At 34.7% G+C, this 19,979-nt stretch overlaps 1 protein-coding gene across 2 annotated transcripts in view; it reads right to left on the bottom strand.

The window, feature by feature from the left end:
* LOC138324864 (titin homolog) overlaps window positions 1-19,979 on the bottom strand; it is a 137,966-nt gene that overhangs the window by 15,913 nt on the left and 102,074 nt on the right. For both annotated transcript variants that reach the window (XM_069270073.1, XM_069270072.1), the window contains exons 14-15: window positions 15,976-17,815; window positions 14,688-15,482 (exon numbers count right to left, since the gene is read on the bottom strand). In XM_069270073.1, coding sequence (XP_069126174.1) covers window positions 14,688-15,482; window positions 15,976-17,815 — 2,635 coding nt within the window. The remainder of the gene's footprint in view (window positions 1-14,687; window positions 15,483-15,975; window positions 17,816-19,979) is intronic.

Below are 19,979 nucleotides of genomic sequence, written 5' to 3' on the forward strand. Positions count from 1 at the left end.
GAAAATCCACCAGGCACATCAATTACAAATTGTAAAGGTAAGTTACATATACAGTAAGAGATGTCTCCCTGTGATTAAGAGCTACATAGTGCAGATTTAAAAGGAGAAGCTATCTGTTTTATGTAGATAACTAGTTATTTTTTAACCTGCTTATAATATATTTCTCATTATTTTCTACAAAAATCATTCAAATTACTCACAAAAATCTCCTAACCTTCAATGTCTGTTGGCAATCTCGGCTCTCTTCTCTCTCTCTATATATATATAGCTACCTCACCAATGGATATTTATCAGGAAATACACATTTTGATTGACAGGTGAAAAGTTACCTAATTCTGGACAACGTTTGCTTGCCAATAACCTTGATCACACAGGCAGTGCACTATACGGTATTACGATCTGTCAAATAATCTGTCCCGATGTTGGATTGGCTAGTTCAATAGTATATCACCGTTATAGTCAAACAGACTTCCAATCATAATCCATCACAATCAATCGGAAAACAGGTGTTTCACAAGACGTAACTATTAATGGTATGAAATGACAGTAAATAATGCAAAGTTACTGCCAAATAAGATTCATTACAAACAATTAGATTTCATGATTAAACTTTCATGATTGACACAATATCTATTTTCAATAAAAATTAAATGAGATTATCAAATATTCTATGACATGATTTTATGAATATTCTATGACAACATTAGTCAGGCATCATTCAATACAAGATTATTATAACAGCGTTATTAATCAATTGATTACATTTTAACCTGAATAAGTTTTCCAAGGTATTCAGTGAAAAATATAATTTTAATACTCACTAGTGTTCTTCAGATGTAACTCTTTCCGACCTCTTACTAGTCAGAACTGGTGTATTGAATTACAGATACTGGTATACTTATAGTGCAAGATTAAACCCAAAGGGATACATTCAATAAATCAATTATATATATTTGGAAAATCTGTTTGCTTGTAATCAATAAATCTTACAATATTGACTACAATTGCTTTCTTTGAAGCTAGTAAGATAAACACAGCACCGCCCATTTAAATCTTACACCATTTAATTAAGGTAGATTTTGATTTATAAAAGGGAAACTTATTTACCAGCATTTAAACATTTAATTAAAGATTCTATGGAACAAAAGAGAATCTTATTCAACAAGCATTTATACCAGGCTACTTTTGCATTGCCAGAATACAGCACATCCAATTAGATAAATAGACTAATCCATATCAAGCAGCGGAAGATTCCAACTGTTTGTTTTGGGTGAGACAGGATTAATTTTTGTTTTAACAAAACTCGGAAACTAGAATTTTATCAGGAGCCTCTCACCTGAGTAATCTGTATTCGTACAGGTAAATAACGTTCGGTGGGCCAGAATCCCTGTATCAACATTAGCTTCTGATAAATGGCAAAATTGACAATAAGCCAACGATTCCAGGACAGAATGGTCGTAAAAGATATGTTTGTTCCGCTAGTCATGACATAAAATGGCGGCGTATCTTGGCTCCGGAATCATCCGATGGTGGCTCAAACGAATCTGACTCAGATTAACAGTTACTAACATAGCTGTTGTCGGAGTCTCTAAGATGTTTGAACCAATCTCAAAAACAAACTTTGTTTTAAGGGGTACATATTTACTTTTCTGGCCGCTGTCAATCACGACATTAGTTCCAACCTCATCTCTTGTTTGCTACTGTTTGTTAAAAGCTTTTTAAATCCGGATATGTTTGAGGAAAATGGAAAATTTCTATTTCCTTTCAGTCTTTTAAGTCAACACAAAGTTTTTATAGGATAACACTTGTTTGCCTGATGTCCTGATCATTTACTAAATGTTCTAAAGCTTACAAACTAGTTAATTCATCATTTTCAGGATTCAGACAGAGAATTTATTCATTTTTATGTCAACTCAATATCTATTAATGGAAAACCAAAGTACCACCTCAACAGAGAATGGAACTGTATCAACAGGAATTAGACTGTATGAAATTCCATGTTACCAAAAACATTCAGTTAATATTTGAAGCATTTGAAAACAAACATGCAATTTGGAAATCATGAATAAATGTATTAACAGTGTTTAGTTACTTACACGTATTGTATATCTCCCAGTACCAATATGGAGGGGGCCGAAGGACAAATAGGCAGGGGTGCTCAACAAAATACAACCTCATGATGCTGGTACCAGAAGGTTCTAAAACTCAACTGACCAAATTCTGGATTGTTAAGTTAATATGGCCATGGTTAGGTAAGGGGGATAACAACAGTGTTTTGTCAGAGTTTTTAACACCTATATCAACTGCATTGTTACAGACAAACAGGATATTCCGTAAGTTGATAAACCTGTTTTATTTTTTTAATATTCTTAGATAACCTGGTATAACCTGTAATAAAAATATTCTCTATCAATTAACACCAATGTTTGAACCATTCAATTAGATCCCAGATTATCCTAGGGGTTTATAACAAGTTGTAAGTATAACAATAGCTTCATTATAAGAAGGTATCTGCAGTGACACATTTTGCTCAATTGGAGTATATTTTACATGTAACACAGCTTTGATACTGATAGGTATATTCCAAAGAAACACTTTTTCATATTTTAGCACCCATCTGTTGTAAAACATTGATTTTAAAAAAAACCACCTTAATGTGGAGGAGATATTTCTGTCAAAGAAAAACTTTTCATAACTTTCTTTCTCGCCTCCTCCCCTCCCCCCTAAATCTGTATGCATTAATAGAAAATGATTACTATCAAAATATCCAGTCCATTAGCAATTTTTGATTCATACAGATTACAAATACACAATGACAACCAAATAATCAGTGACTTGATTGAAAAATAATGTTTGGAAAATGCTTTACAGCTGTCATTTATCGGATCTGTTTTAACCTAACAATACAATTACCTGTGTAAGAGATATGATATCAGAACTGGGATTATAAAGCTACAAAAACCTCACAGAAATTGATTAATTTGCTAGGTATATTTAACGAAATAAATCACAGATCCATTTCATGGAGAGTGATTAGTAAATATTCGTAATTGATTTAGGAAAGTTAATATTTAGAGTGAGGGATATATCCACGGAAACAGATTGTACGCCAGCATGACATCATTTCTACGGTCTAGACACAATACTGTATGTCAGGTGATACTATCTGACTCGAGGGTAATGTGTGGCTGTTTGTGGTCAGTCTTTATCATAAATTAGTCAGGTCATTTGTTATTGTTTCACCACAAATTTATCTTATCATGATTATCTCCCTTGTAAACTACAAGGAAACTCCCTTTGTCCACTGTTGTTTATGAAATTTAAATATTTTTGTATATACACTGAATGTATATAGATCTCTGGTCAGCCTATGCGATGATTTGACTAGGGGCAGTATATGACCTCTGATATCTATTTGATGTATACAACACTTTACAAGATTTTCAATCAAATTAACCTGACCAGCTTTTGATAAGAAACAATATCCTTGCCATTGGCTATTTTCACCCACTTGAATTAACCCTTGAATAAACATATCCTTATCAGCATGAAGTTGTCTCCCTTGTTGAAATCTGACCAGGTCAATCCCAAATAGGATTGGTCAATCAGAATTGTGTAACTTCCTCCAACATTTACCCTTAAGAAGAAATTTTAAATTACATACATCAGGGATAGTCCTTCTCCTTAACTGGTCAACTCAAATTTGACATTATATTGACTTAAAAGACGTTCTCAAGTGAACTTTGACCTTTAATTGATTAAACCAATCAAGAAAACTTTGACTTAATATCTACCACTAAAATGATTTTATGGGCTTGTCACTTGACACTGACTTTATTTTGGTCAAATCATTCATCAGACACCACCATGAGTCTCATAAAAAAGAATCCTCATGCACTGTCAATAAACAATAATACAATTAAATAAGCAATAGTAGGAATGCAGCCTTTTATCTTTTGAGATGTAAATGAACTTGTTCTGATTTTTTTTTCAACAAAGAACCAAAATATATGACTTAATGCCGGAAAACTTTCATAAGAAGAAAGTAAATCGAATATCCAAAGATTTACAGCATAGCAGTTACACTTAAGCTCTCCTTTATATAAAGAGCAATCTAAATGAAATTAACTGTCTACAACATTAGACAGCTTACAATTAATCTAGTAACATATGTAAAATTATTCTCCAATTCTGAGTCATACATTTCATACCTGAAGTATGGGTCAAGGGTTATTTCTTAATTACGGTACTGGTAGGTAGAAGGTCGCCATAGCAATCTTACGGCATGCCGATAACCCAGGGCAATATCAATGATCTATTCCTCGGAGTGTGTGTGTTTTTATAATAATATTTCACACAGAGGATCGATAGGTAATCTTATTTAATCCTAACACTACCTCTATAGAGGAGGCTGACTCATACTAAAACACCAGACTGTCTGAATCCATGTTTATCCAGTCAATTGTTAACACATCAACTGGTCAATAATCTAAATTAAGTGTATGGATTCATAGAAATGTAGAAAAAAACATTGAATTATTCATTGTTTCCTACTACACATCTGATTGATATTGAATTGAGCGCTTGCAACAGTATCTAGTTATGACATCCAAAATTTGAAATCCACATCAATGAAGTTACTAATTTTGGGATCCTATATTTTGAAACAGTACAGCTTCATATTGATTGGGCTGCATTTACTTCCATGCTTAGTGGTTAAGTTGTCTGATATTCTACCACTAGCCCATTACCTCAGATGCAATAGTTGAAAAAAAACCCACAAAGTACTTAGAATTTATAGTCTGAAGCTGATGTTTTTTCTCCTGGTACTCCAACTTCCCTTCACCAGCAAAATTTTGCTCTTTAAAATATGTATGGTATCATTTATCTATTCTTTTTAACTTCATTCAAATGGACGAGTATAGTAAGTTAATCATTTTTAAAATTTAAAGATAATTATAAACGATACCTTCACAGCAACAACTTGATTCAACACAAGCACACTGGTTGTCCATTCTGTACCGATATGACTACAGCTAAGATAACTTTCTTACTGTACATCATTTATATAGATTCTCAAATTATGACGAATGCTAATTAAATCTTTAATTTGCATATGCATCAGACAGGATGTTTTGAAGTGACTTCATAACTTAGATGTCTGCATTTTATCACCTTTAAACAGACAGGTAATTTGCATATATGCACATTGCACAATTGCAAAAACAGTTTCCATGCTTACCTGTTCGGTGACAATAATATATTCTAACCATTTTGTGTGGAATATTTTCTCCCGAAAGTTAATGTCCAGTCACAATGTCAAGCATCCATTACGAAAAGAAACATTCAGGTCCAAGTTTAGACGCCTATAAAATGTTTTCCCAAGCTCGAAAAATTTGTTTTGTTGTGCTATGAACTAAACAATAACACATTATCTTGAACCCATATCACAGGAGACTTAACTAAACTTGATCTTGAGAAAAAAAATATTTCTTGTTAAACAAACAATGCACATAATCACAAAAAGATTTTTTAAAGCTCCTACGACTTCTGTTTCCATAGAAAACTGTGGATTGTGTCCAAATACAAGCGTCAGTTTTTGTCATCAAACGGGGTTGTTTGATTTTCGTGTGGCCGTTGTAATCTTTTAACTTATGCTGACATTTCAGTGATTACAGGTCAATACAGAGACCCTAATATACATCCCTGGTACACGCTCCGACAGATAACACACTATCGCACACCTGTGTCCCTCGTTATGCATGCCTTCGTCTAATCTATACATTTACATTAGTTTTACTGATCACCAATAATGAACCTCCACAGTAAAAATCCTTCAAACAAAACGAAAAGAAAATCTGGATTTCAAATTCCTGTTTTTCTAATGCACCATATCCAGTAATTGAGCCAGAATTATTCCATGTTTGTTTACAAGCCTATATACGATATCTCCGGGGTACGCTAGCGTTATTCACTTCCACACGCATGTATTCTACTAATTAATGTTATTGGTTGCAGAAGAAATCAAAGCCAATCTACTAAGAAATTTATGCAAATGTATCGCAAGTAATCAATGCATGTCTTGAGATCTGCTTACAGCGTAAAAACAAAATACTACTCCATGAAAAATTCAGACTTTGGTTCACTTTGCTACATACCATTAACGGCCTTGACAACGCTATCAATGAAGCTTTTCAAATAGAAATGTTAAAAGTTTCTTGTTAAACACTCTAGTTTGCGCTATTCATAGATTGTAAAAGAAAAGAATGTGTATATGGTACATGTGTTTGAGAATCTGTTCAGTTTTGAAATACTTTGATAGTCTGACTTTTACTGGAAACATTCAAGCTCACTTAATATGGGTGCTCCAATATTTCAAAGTTTTGCAATGGTCTTCCGGTGGTTTCAGGTTTGAATTTTTAGTTTTGTTGACTCCATCCTTGACTTTTTCTTCTTTAAGTAATATTTGAATTTTTTTTATTCAACAACTGTCAAATATGAGAAAAAAATATACTTAAAATGAAAAATTTACAAGAGAACTGCAAAACCCTGCCATTATCATTCATTGTCATTCAGATAAAAATGTACTTAGTAAACAAAATACCACTGATGAGAGGGTCACTATCTTTAGTGTTATTTCTTTTATTTGTCGGTGTTAAATCGAGTACCTGTCATCATTTGATACATTTTCTTATCAATAACACTTAAAACAGACCCTCAGGTGTAGAAACACACATAAACAACACAAAAATACTTACTAAACATCAGTGAATCTATTCGGGCATAACATTAAGCAAAACCTTCCTCATCTACTAAGAGTAAGGCCTTGCTATTTGTGTTGTAATATGCAATGTGAAACAAACTCGTCAAAAAAAAAAATATTGTATTTATTTTGAATTTTCTCCTAGTGTCTGGTTTCTTGGTTTTAAAATGAAGTCCAAGTAACTTGAACCACTAAGAACAAACAAAGTTATAACTACTGCAGTCACAACAGTTATGCATGTCAGTCATCCATGTAAATCATATTTATATTATTATTTTTTTTATCGCAAAATTACAATTATTTTACATTGCACCTATTGCCGTCAAGTCATACAACAGAAGTAGCTAGACACTATATATGGCCAGTTATCTTGGTTTCATACCTGTCGGCTGTGATCTGTGCAGCCAAGGAGATCTGCTACAATTATCTCCCTTGTGTACTGTAGTATTACACTGTTATATACAGTTGATAAGGTCACATAATTAAATCTTTTTATACCATTTACTTGTAGAATTTTTGAGACTTACTTCCAGGACTACATACTAATTATATTATTGTGACTAGAAAAATATTTCCTCTAAGATGTATTTCCTTGAAATATTACCCATGAAACATCCATCGTTAAAACGTCTTAATGTTTTCTCCTCCAAGAATTCAAATGACATTTGCTACCTATACAAAACAATTTCACAGTGAAATCTGTCTTAGTGCCCAACTTTGTATGAGTACGGTACCACTTGCTGACCAATACTACCTTCCTAAGGTCCCAAAATGGTCATTTATAACACAATTTGACCTTTGTATAATGACCATCTGGCTATAGCGACCACTTTTCCCTTGGGTGGTCTTTATAGACAGGTTTGACTGTACATGGTAACAAACATGTCTTACTATTGTTGTGCATTGCCAGGTATTTAAACAAGAAATGTCACCAGAGTGTACAACTAATACCCTCGCTACACATATTTAGTAATAGCTCCATTAATAGGGGACATTACAGAAACCTACATAGTTTACTCAACTCCACTTTATGTCAGGGTTCTGTGTACTAAATTTTATCAAAATCTGTCAAGTAGTTTAGGAGGAGTTTGCCGGACAAAATTATATTGACAGACAGACGGACAGTATTCCCCCCCCCCTCCTTAACTTTCGTTGCAGGAGGGTATAAAAATAGATTATTCTGATATTTATAACTAACTAAGTTACATATAGGTAAACTCTGATCTAGGTGTGGGGTGTGAGAATAGAGCAGGTACTTGTTGGCTTATACCCAACTTTCTACCCTGGGTATGTAATATTATATTTATTGTTACTGTCCACAGTAGCTATATAACCTTACAAAAATTTATTGCATGTCTACGGGTTTATCTTTATCAGATAAACTATGTATTTATCTTTAATAAAATGTGTTCAAGTCACCATGTACACCTGTTCTTTCTTGACCTACCTATTCCGTTTAGCAGACCTCATGCGAGCACATAAGTCAATATGTGACATTTTCCTGTTATTTAATTCAAATGAGACATTTTATGACGACATTTAGATGATAAACAAATTTCCCAACAATTAGAGTTCCGTGTGGTTTAACCAAAAAATCGTTTTGCTTTTTATTCGATTGACTTGCCATCTAGAATATTTTACACTTAATGTACTAAAGCTAGACTTGTTAGTCATTACATTACTATACAAGCCAGTATTAACTTATTCACCCCTGAAAATCTAAAATGAACTGTTCATGCCTTTGAATTAGAAGAGTTCAAATGTGTTTCCAGGGGTGAATGAGTTAGCTGGACATTGAGAGTTTGAAGAATACATGAAAATGAATGCTAAGTTGCCATAGTTCTTATTGTAGATAAACCTAACCATTAATACATTTAGCATGATTTTGAGATTTAATACATTACTAATTCAGTATCATAAAAGCTTGAAGCCTTAATTTTTGATAATCTAGTTTTTCAGGCATAGATGTATTATTGACAAATTTAAGAAAATATTGATTTGGATGATCCTCAATGCAAACAGAGTTAAACTACTGCATTTAATCTATCTATACAACAACATTACTTACCTGAAATATTTCAAACCTAAAATATGTATGACTCACAGCGATAGACAAAACACACAGAACATGTCCTCAAGTTTGTATGTAACATTAATCTTCCTCGTCCGACACATATATCATAAACCCAAACTAAAACATTGTGGTTCTTAGTGTTCACACATACAAAGACGTATTACCTTTAAGACTTTACAATATCCAAATAAATAATAGTAGAATTAGATGTATATTTTCATCAGAGATAAGTATTGAGGAACTCCAGTCAATAAATAAATACAAACCTTTCGCTGTTTGTGAAGGGTTCAAATCACACACGGTTTCCTACACATTGTAGATTTCCTGACAATTTTTACCTGGGTGACCTCTCACCCCACCCTGTGTTCCAGTAAGTAAATTTTTTCAATGATCCACAACAGACCGGATTTTCTCACCGTAATACGGCTATCAACTCATACTGTATGTTTTGTCATCTGGAAAAACGGGTCCGTTCAATCTTTTTCTTAAAGAGAGTATGTAAATGTGGACCGGGGAGATAAATATCTGTGTGTATAGTCGGCGATAATAATGATGACACTTACCGAGATCTTATAGACGTTTATTGACAAACAGGGCGATCGCTCGACCAATCGTGTGGAAATCTCACAATACACGGATCTTTGATAACTAGTGTCGTTTATATATAACCTTTTTGTCACACACAAGGATAAACATCTAGAATCTTTCTATCAATTGATAAACATCAGTTGTTTATTTTTGCCTGGAGAATCTTCATTTTAACTATTTCTATTACAATGTGCTCAATACAAATATTGTAAATCCACAAATTCCTGATATGAATTCTTCCCCTTAGCTACTGTCAAAATGTCCATAACAAATGTCGTTAATATCCCTTCCATATGAGGGTGTCTCTGAGTGGCCAAGTGGTAAGGTGTTCTGACATACAACCAGGCTCCACCTCTGGGTTGTAAGTTCGAAACCTGGCCAGCAGATGCCAGGTACTGACCGAAGATCTGGTTTTTTTTTTTTTTTTTTTTTTTTTTACACCTACTCCAGTTCTCCTCCACCCCATTAAGCCTAGCATTTCCTTAAATAACCCTGACTGTTAGTATAGCATTAAACAGCGTTGCTCAACCTAAATTTTGATATGCTGGTAAAAAATTACAATTTTCCACAAAAATCACATATATCTTTATATAACAATACAAGTTACATTTGTGGAAACCTGAAACAGGTTTATGTCTATAGGTTAAACAAGATATGTAAATTTCAGATTTGATGAGTCAGCTGTGCAATGTTTAACGAAAGAAGTTTGAATGCCCACTTACTGATTTATAATCATCTACAGGTAGGTAATAACTGTCTGTGGTTAGGGAAATGACAGATATATATACCTGTTTCTTGTTTACTATGTCAACTTTTAATGTCAGAGCTGTGGTTACACTCTGGACAACTTACTGGAAACTGGGACTATTTCACCTGATGACCATTAGGTGAAGGTCAAGGACTTTAAGTAAAGGTTACCATTTTACCTTTGACCTTGTGAAAAAGTCTGCCATTTTATCTTTGACCTTGACTTTGAAGTGAAGGAGTTGCTGTTTTAACTCTGCCATTTGACATTGAAGTAAAGGCTGCCTTGTCATTTAACTTTTGACCTTGGAGTAATTTTTGCTATTTTGCTTTAAACTTTGTTCTTTAAGTGAAAGAATTGAGTATTTTGCCTCTGATATTTGACCTTGAAATAAATGCTGTGTTTACCTTTGACATCTGACATGGGGTAAAGAATTGTCATTTTACCTATCTCATAAGACTTTTTCCCCATTTTAAGTTTGACCTTGAAATAAAGATTTTATTTCAAAAACTTTCAAATTCTCCATGTCTGATGTTCACCACAAACTGCATGCATGACCAATACATAAGGCATCTAAAGTGACCACTAAGATGACTATTACTAAACTTGACCAGGATATAGGGTCATCAGGTAGATAAACTAACATCAAAGTTCACAGGGTCAGGTAGTCCATCATCAGTGATATGGAATGTTTAACAACCACATGTCAAAAACGGTCAGCAATGTAGGTCTGACAACGAATGAATCAATTCCTTCATTACTGTCATAATATGCGTGTTTATCAATTTAGAAACATGATACTGATAATGTCATAAATATTCACCATTTTCCAGATTCAGTATTTCATTATTATTATCAATCCTTTAATTAACTCTGAAGCTAGCTCACACTTATGACTATGCATTTTGATAATTCGAAGACCAAGCCAAAATCTAGAGGAAAGAATACTTGTACTTGAGTTATTAAATATAAGATATATGGTTTATGAATTATAGGTTTATTTATTATTCTACACTTAAAGGTCATTAAAGGATGTGACAGGTTTTGGAGAAGGAAGAAAGCCGGAGTAACCAAAGAAAAATCACTGTCTTCTGGTCTGTACAATGCACCTGCCTAACATGGGTTTCAAAAGTGATCCAAGCCATATCTGGTGCTAAAATCTCGAGGTATCTAAAGCAATTGACCTCTGTAGTCAATGAAGACACAGCTTATATTAATATATGTTTTGTGTTAGGAGTTCCAAATTGATGTGTTCCATATGAAGTCTCTTTATTTCTATATTAACTACTGATTTTAACGGTCTTCTTTGATGTTTCTTACTCTGTTGAAGAATTATCATCTAATATTTATATATTGAAAGTTTTTTGCTTAAAGTCTTTCATATTGACATTGCGGCATCAAGAGTTCCTTATTCACTATTACATAAAAGTAATATTTATATTTCCTATACAGAAGATCAGACTGAGTTGATCTATAATGTTATCTGATATTACCTTCGTAGAAGTTTTCCTTAGAGAGTTTTAATTTACCTGTATTTAACAAGTTTATTATCTACCTGAGCTACAATAGCTCGTCTCCACATCAATTATTCACACAGTTAATTATACCATCCTTAAAGCATAACAAACAGAGATTCTTCAGGGCTTGTATAATATGCTAGGCTAAACTAAGATAGACGACAGGTGATATTTCCCACGACCTTTCTTCTTTTACATATTTTGGAGTAGCTTTTCAACATTAAATCTAACTAGAAATTCCGTCATGTTATATAAGAATGAGACATGAAGTAACACGAATGGGACAGAATGGAGAATGGGATGAATATAAATAACAAGTTACTTAATGCCAAGTTGCCAACCCCACCCCACCCCCTTCCCCCTCCCCGACCTCTAATCAGTTTACTTGATTTTGTTTAACTCCCTATTAACAGTCGTGGTGACTTACATTAACCTGAGGTTTTTGAGGTAGAGAAAAGCTGGAGTACCCATAGAGAAAACCACCAACCAACCAGAGTTTTCATGACAACTGTCCTTTGTGAGTTTCAAACTCACAACTCAATGGGCATGGATGCTAATGGTAATATGTGAGAACACCTTAGAAAAGAACCAACAATGTAGCATATATACATACATCATGTAGATATATTAGCAGGTGAAACTGCTATGTATATAGATAACATTTACATATCGATACCATCTGGCTAAACACAACAGCTGAGACACAAATGAAGCAGATCTGTATTAGCCAGACATACATTTTCCCCATACAGGTAAATAGTGAGATGATCATGATAACTCACCTGTAATTACACACCAATAATAAAGCGGACTGTCCCGTACTCTGTTAGTGTTGATACTGACCACAAACGGATTCCTGGCGATTACAGACCACCAAGTCTTCTACTGATCTCAATTCCTTCTTTACATACAGACCATTTACCTGTACAAAATACCTGTGACGCACACTTATTTACTGGCGTGTTGAGTGCATACCTGTACACACATACCTGTTCAGTACCTATTGACAGGTGATCCGATACATAAAGAACTACTCACTTTCCTAATGAACTATTCCTCAGCCACTACCTACCTGTGCACACACCTGTATACACCTGTAAATCTACCTGCCCATCATTCTATGCCGTATGAAAATTTTGTATTCAAATATTTATGAATTCAGATCATAAACGACCTACCTGGACAATATGTCGTCAGCTTCTGTGTGTGGCAGAAGTCATTATCAGTAACCTGATTAAGGGGAAGTAAATCCAGGATACAGGTGTAAATATTACAGGTGTATTGTTATTGTACCTATCCTTTATTTGATCAAATGAGTAAGACTAGAACCAACGTCCACATATACTCAAGGTGAGGTTAAAAAAAGGAAACAAACACAAGACTTGGCACCAACTCTGCAAACAATACTCAATAGCAACTCTGATATAACATAGGTGAATAATACAGGTGAATACGTAATGCCGATGTCATTTGGTGCAACGGTAAACGCTGCCAACATTTAGATGAGATACGAGTAGGTTAATTGTTACCTACATACATGATCTTTCATAAAAAGAAATGTAATTTGACATGTCGTAATAGCCACAGTTAAAATGTTATCAAATGAAAGAAATATAATATTACAAGTATAGGCATTTCGGTGACAATAACCTTCGCTGTTTGTGTATGTGATATCGACCGAAGTGTGTTAGCTCATATTTATTTATCTGAAATCAGAGAAAGAGAAACCCAGAGACTCGAACCCCTGACCACCCACCACTATTCAGCAAGTCTGAGTGTATGCTCTGATACTCCAGGGGTTACTATCAGTGATGTTATATCCACCTCTGGAGTATCTCAGAGTATATCTGAAGGCAACATTTACCAATCAGTAATCAATGATCTCTTGATAAAAATCAGCCAATCAGTGATATTTATATCTATATCTGTAAGTTTTCCATGCACAGATCAGCCTGGAAGTCCATTGTGTTTCTGTTATACATATACTGTCTCATCATTCATCAATGACAGCAATGTGACTGACTAAAATTATATCTGCCTAATTGTAAACTTTCACCTAAAATAATAACCTATCACATTTTGATTTTGACCCTTGATTGACAAATTTGTCCTATTTTCTAATCCAACTTTAAACAATTACATGCAATTAATGAGTCTTAATTTGGTGCCCTTCAATAGATCTCTATACTAATTTAAACTCTTTCTCTTTCGAGCTCATAATACAGTTTCAGGTTATCTAAAATTTGCTTCATAAATTATCTTTAATTACATGCGGTGAATTAATGTTAATTTAATAGAACACAATTTTTAATATTTAATTACCCTCATAAACTTATATTTGATAACTATACATTCATCAGTGTGGTGTCTTAGACATTTGTAAGGGTGATAATGTAACAGAATATTAATATATATTCAAGCTGTCAGTGAGTTGTCAGCAAACATATTTCATCTACTTTTATGTGTATATCTTACCTATTATTTATCTTAGCAGAGATAACAAGATTTGTCTCCCTTTATACAAGCAAGATTATCATTTTAAGAATGGATCAGAAGTATAAAGTGTATAAATATCATTTTCAACCATGACAAATTCACTAATTCTAATTTTCATTTTTCTTTGCATTTCTTTATAATAAGTATAGGGCTTTTTTTTATCAAGCAATGAATTTTGTGCGAATGTTTTTGAATAAAAAAATATCAAAATAAATTTGAAAGATGATTGCATGCATATTTGAGTTAATGCCAAATTTATCAAGTGATTCAAAATTACCAGTTATCAAAATATATATCTCTTGCTTAGAATTATTTCAAACCCAAAATAAATACAAAATAATCAATTATATTTACTTACAAAGCTTATTATACTTTAATATTCATTATGAAAATATGCCAAAAATAAAACATATGTTTGTTGAGAACAAAAACTAAGGTGGTAACCCATCTTTGAGAAGCTTTAAATTATAGCATTAAAATTATAGTTTGTTGTAAAACACCTACCTTCTGTGGCGCCCTCCTCTTCGTCAGAGTAAGAGATGTCGACCGACTTGGTAGTTTTCATACTCTGTTGTAGAATAGCCTTCCTTTCCATGTCCATCTGTTTCAGTCTCTCCTCGGAGACTTCCTTGGTACTGGCCTTTACGGTGAATTTTGGCGGCTCGGTGATAATGTCGGAGAAATTCCGTGCCTTTCTGACAATGGAGGATGTGTCGCGGAGTCCAGCGTTGTACGAGACATTCTGGGGAGTCATGGGAGGGGAGACAACTGTGTTGTTATTTGACATGGCTTCGTCAACTACAGGAGGTTCGGGATCAGACTGAACAGGCTTGGGCGCTGACTCAACCTTTACTTCCTTCACAAACTCCATTGTTTCAATAACAATGGGTTCTGGTTCAGGTTCTTTAACAGATTTAACTTCTGGTTCTTTTGTTGATTTAATTTCTGGTTCAGGTTCAGTAGACTGTGGAGTCGATTCAACAACAATAACTTTGTCTTCCATCACCGTTTCCTCGATCTGTGGACTCTGGTACTCCTGAAATTCCCGGGCGTCCATGATGACCTCCTCTTCGACTTGTTCCTGGAAGTCCTCCAGGGTATTACACAGACTGACCTGTGTACTATTATCATGGTCAGTGCTGGACATCATTTCCTCGAAGGCCGAGTCTGTCTGGGACTGTTCCCCGGGACTCTGGAGCATGGAGTTCTCTGTCGTATTGAAGGAGATTAGCTGGATTCCACCATCGTTTTCATCATCAAATGCAACGTCAGCGGGCAAACTCCCAGTCTGGGCATCACCTAGTAACAGGAAAGACTTGTGGTTTATATCTACTTAATAAATTAATTAAGAAATCTAATCAGATCATATCACTATATATAAAAATAATATGGCATTTTTATTATTTTTTTTTTAAATCTTCTTTAATTTGAAAACTTTCTTTAGAGACAATATCAATGCAAAAATCATTTTTTCTCAGTTCTTTCAGAATTTTCTTGTTGTTACAATAAGACAATATCACATAGTATAACTATGGGGTTTTAAACAAATTAATTAAAATGATGAACTTTCAATTAATCTTTTATTTACATCAAAGATAACTTTATTTGTAAAAACAAAAGGACAAGAGAGCTAGGTAGTCTCAACCCAAACAGTACTGTTTGCCATCTTATACACTCCTGAAGACCCCTTTAAACTCATCTAACTATATACTGGCACAGATCATTGTGAAATTCAAGAGGTAAACAGGTATAATGTCCTTAAAACCAAATATACAACTTTGCCTTTCCTTACCTGGTGTGAATGTAGCCTTAAAATGGCCATCCTGGTGTTCGTCTGCCTCAGATAAGTCAGACTCTTCGTCCCTCATGTCTGCTTCCTTCAGACTGACCTCATTTTTGAGGTCATTGATATAGACATCCATGCGGTCAACATGGCCATTCGTCTGAGGAGGGTCCTCCTCGAAAACAATTTCCTCAGACATCACAGGTCCGGGTGTTTTCTTTAGTCCAAAAAATTCAGCTCTTAGTTCAGAAACCGACTGCACAGGAGAGGTTACCTCCCTTTGAACAACTGGATTTGTTTCTTTATCTGCAATTTTTGTGATTTCTATAACTTCAGGCACTGTTTCGACCTGAGACACTTTCGTAACTTCTATAACATCGAGTAGTGTTTCGGTCTTAGTGACTCTTGTTACCTCGATGACCTCAGGTAAAGTTTCTTTCTTGGTAACTTTTGTAACTGCTATCACTTCTTCCTCGACAGGGTCGCACTCCAAGATTTCCTCGTTTATGATTGGTTTATATTCCACAACGGGTGAAGCCACAACCTCTAGTACTTCTTCCTCCACTGATTCAGCCGACGCTAACTTTTTAGGAATACCACCCAGGGGCAGTAATGGGGGTGGGGACGAGGGGAGGGTGGGGGCGAAAGACTCGGTACTTGTACCTGAATGTGTGGAATGAACAGACTCTGCTAATGACACAACATCAGGAGGTTTTTGTGAAAATGTTTTTAAAGTTAATTCAACCTCCTCATCGACTATACTGTCATCAAATATCTCTGATTTAAACTGAGGAACACTTTCTGATTTTGATTTCTGAACCTGAACTATCTGCTCTTCAACGATTTCTGAAGATGATAAATGTCCATTTGAGGAAGGAATGTCCTGATTGGCTGATGATGCTGTTATGACGTGATTGGTTGAGTTTTGATTTCTATCGGCAGGAGATGCTTGACCATTAAAAGATTTTACAATGCTACTAACACTTACAGGTTCATTCTCTGATGAGTCCTCACGATTCGTATCAACAGATATCTGAGTATAAGTAACTTCACCGTTTACAAGTGGAGCGTCGGGTATCACCTCCGGTTCAGGCGAGAAACTGACAGCAGTTCTTTCAGTCTTTATATCACAAGATTTGCTTGAAACATCTGCGGAAGGCACACTAATGGCACGATCGGGCGACACGGAAGACGATGGACGTTTCTTACGAGGTGGACGTGAGGGTGTTGCCTTTTCATGGACAATTTCTTTAGTTTCTTTCACAGGAGAGTTCTCTTCCTGTTTTACTTTTTCAGACAAAATCACTTCCTGTGGTTTCTCTTTTGTTTCTTTTGCGGTAACTACTTCCTGTTTAGATTTGCGAGGAGAACGAACAGGTTGTGGTTCGGTTGGGACCGGGGAAACTGCAGGGGACACAGGCGGTGCTGGCGCTCTCGTCTTTTTTGTGGACCGTGTAGGACTTGTTGTGGGAGACGTAGCTCTACGGGGACTCCTGGCAGGGGCAGATAACTCACTCTTTTGACTTACAACTGAAGAATTTAAATTCCTTGGAGACCTGTCAGCAACAGGAATATGACTATCACTTTTAGGTGATCTCGAAGGTCGATCAGGTGCAGTTTTCCTTGGTGAAAGTCCACCATCTGCTTTTGAGTCAAGATTTAGCGAACGCCGTTTTGATCTGATCTCTTGAGCGTGTGCATCATTGGGGTCCTTTCTACGATCTACCCAACTGCGTCGCTTAACAGCATACTCCGAGTCGACAGAACTCTTGGATCGCTTGGGTTTGGCTTTCTCTAGTTCCTCCTCTTCCTTTGCCTTTTTACGAGCCAGATAATCAGATGGATTTCTCTGTAAAGACAAAAAGAAAAATTATGAATTAGTACAAGAGATAAATATTCGTTCAGTGCAGACTTCAAAAAATTCTTTCTTGAGAATATGTATCTGTTTTTACACTGTAATCTAAAGTGGTTTCCAAATTACAGAAATTAATCTGTATGGTACCTCAAAAGACTGACCTTCCGAAATGTTTATCGTTTCAAAGTTCTATCAACAATTGTTTTTCAAGATAAAAACAATAATATTCAAAAAGATTGATGATCAGAAACGAGCTCAGAATGTAAACAAAATACGGATGGATGCAGAACTGACATGCTTACAGTAATGAAACGTTTCCTATGATTGATGAACGTAAAAAGGATTTTAAAGACTCATTATCCTTCACTCTTTCACTTCCCTACATACGCTAAGATAGAAGTATCATGGTAAGCTCCTTTGGTCAGCACCAGAACCCATATATCTCTATATAAAGACATTATAGCCACACATCAGATGTTATAATAAAATATTCAGGTAAAAAGATACATTAATAATTCCTCGCTATTTACCTCCCCACTACAAAAACAGTACCAAGCTACAAGATATTGGCTTTCCATCTTTAAAGTACATTGCAGTACATTAACAATCAACTCCTGCTTCATCATGTATTGCTGTAACTTATTGTAGGTTCATGTCATTAACATACATTCTATATAATTTCATTTATTTCAAATCATTTTTATTTCATTTCATATTTCACTTCATTTCCAATTCAATCTTTCTTCAAATCCTATTTTATTTTCATTTCATATTTTACATTATTTCAACTCGTATTCATCACATTATGTCTATTCAAATTTCCACTCATATTTGATTTCATATTTCACATAATTTGATTTCATATTTCACATAATTTGATTTCATATTTCACATAATTTCAACTCCTACTTAATTTCATATTTCATTCCATCCCTGATATTACCTGGTAACCTTAAATCAAGGTTAATTGTTAAGGGTAATTAATTGCTTGTGAGTTTCCATAGACTTAGATTTTGGTATCCTTCCAGCTGACCTAAAAATTCTCCTGTGTAACAGGTAAAAATCAAAATCCCTTTTTGGTGCCAGGTAAGACATACAATAATATTTAACAAAATAAGACTAATTTGTTATGAATATGATGCACTAATTATAAACCATGGCTTCTTATTTGCAGGTTGGAAGTCTGTGTAAAATGGCCATTAGTTAAGCATCGACACCATAAAACTAATGAGAATGAAAGATACATGAAAACTCTCTCCGGCCATATCATAACAGGCCCTAATTGGGCCATTTAGAAATGGTCGATGAAACAGCCGACATTTGCTTCTGAAGAAAATCAGGACATCAATCAGTGGTCTTTTCATTTTCCGTTCAGTCATTATTACCAAAAAAAGTGATTTTACCAAAAAGGAAATATGGGACATGTAGCAGACACAAATGAACATTGACTTTCTTATGGTTATGTTCATTATAAAATAATTTTTTAGGACTATACTGAACAAGATAATAACAAAATTATTTATAGTTATCAATGTTCAAGAACATCTTTGAAAATAAACGAAAGCAACATGTTTCATAATTATATGGTGGTTGCAATCAAACGTGATTGAGACCTTCATATTGTAAACCGTTGCTCCGTCACCTCTGTTATACCGCCAAAATCGGCACTGGACAAAAGGTGGTGGTATATCGGGGGACTACTGTAATGGGGAAATCAGATGTACTCTTTTTAATTGCCAATTTGCGAAAATTTTGATCCATCAAAATACCCAACTGTTCAGTATCAGCAGCTTACGACAGTTACCATACATCCATAGATATGATAATCTAAACCTAGGAACATTTACCACACAACTCCAAACATTTGATATCATCAGTAACAAGTATTGATACCGACTTTCTATTTAAAGTTTACACATTTAACCCTTAGATAAACACATGGTACTTTATGTTTACACTTAGCCAATGGTAAACAGGCATTCATTAAATCCGTTAATTGTTATCGGGAGTGTGTCAGCTGCTCCGTGTTTACATCAACGGTGTCAAACTTCCGATCTATTAATACCAGCCATCATTGTTACATATTTGAGAATCCAACATCGTATTTGATGGCTTATACCTTAATTTATATCACTTTGAAGAATTGCTCACCACCAGT

Source organism: Argopecten irradians, chromosome 6 (assembly GCF_041381155.1).
Source record: "Argopecten irradians isolate NY chromosome 6, Ai_NY, whole genome shotgun sequence".
NCBI lineage: Eukaryota > Metazoa > Mollusca > Bivalvia > Pectinida > Pectinidae > Argopecten > Argopecten irradians.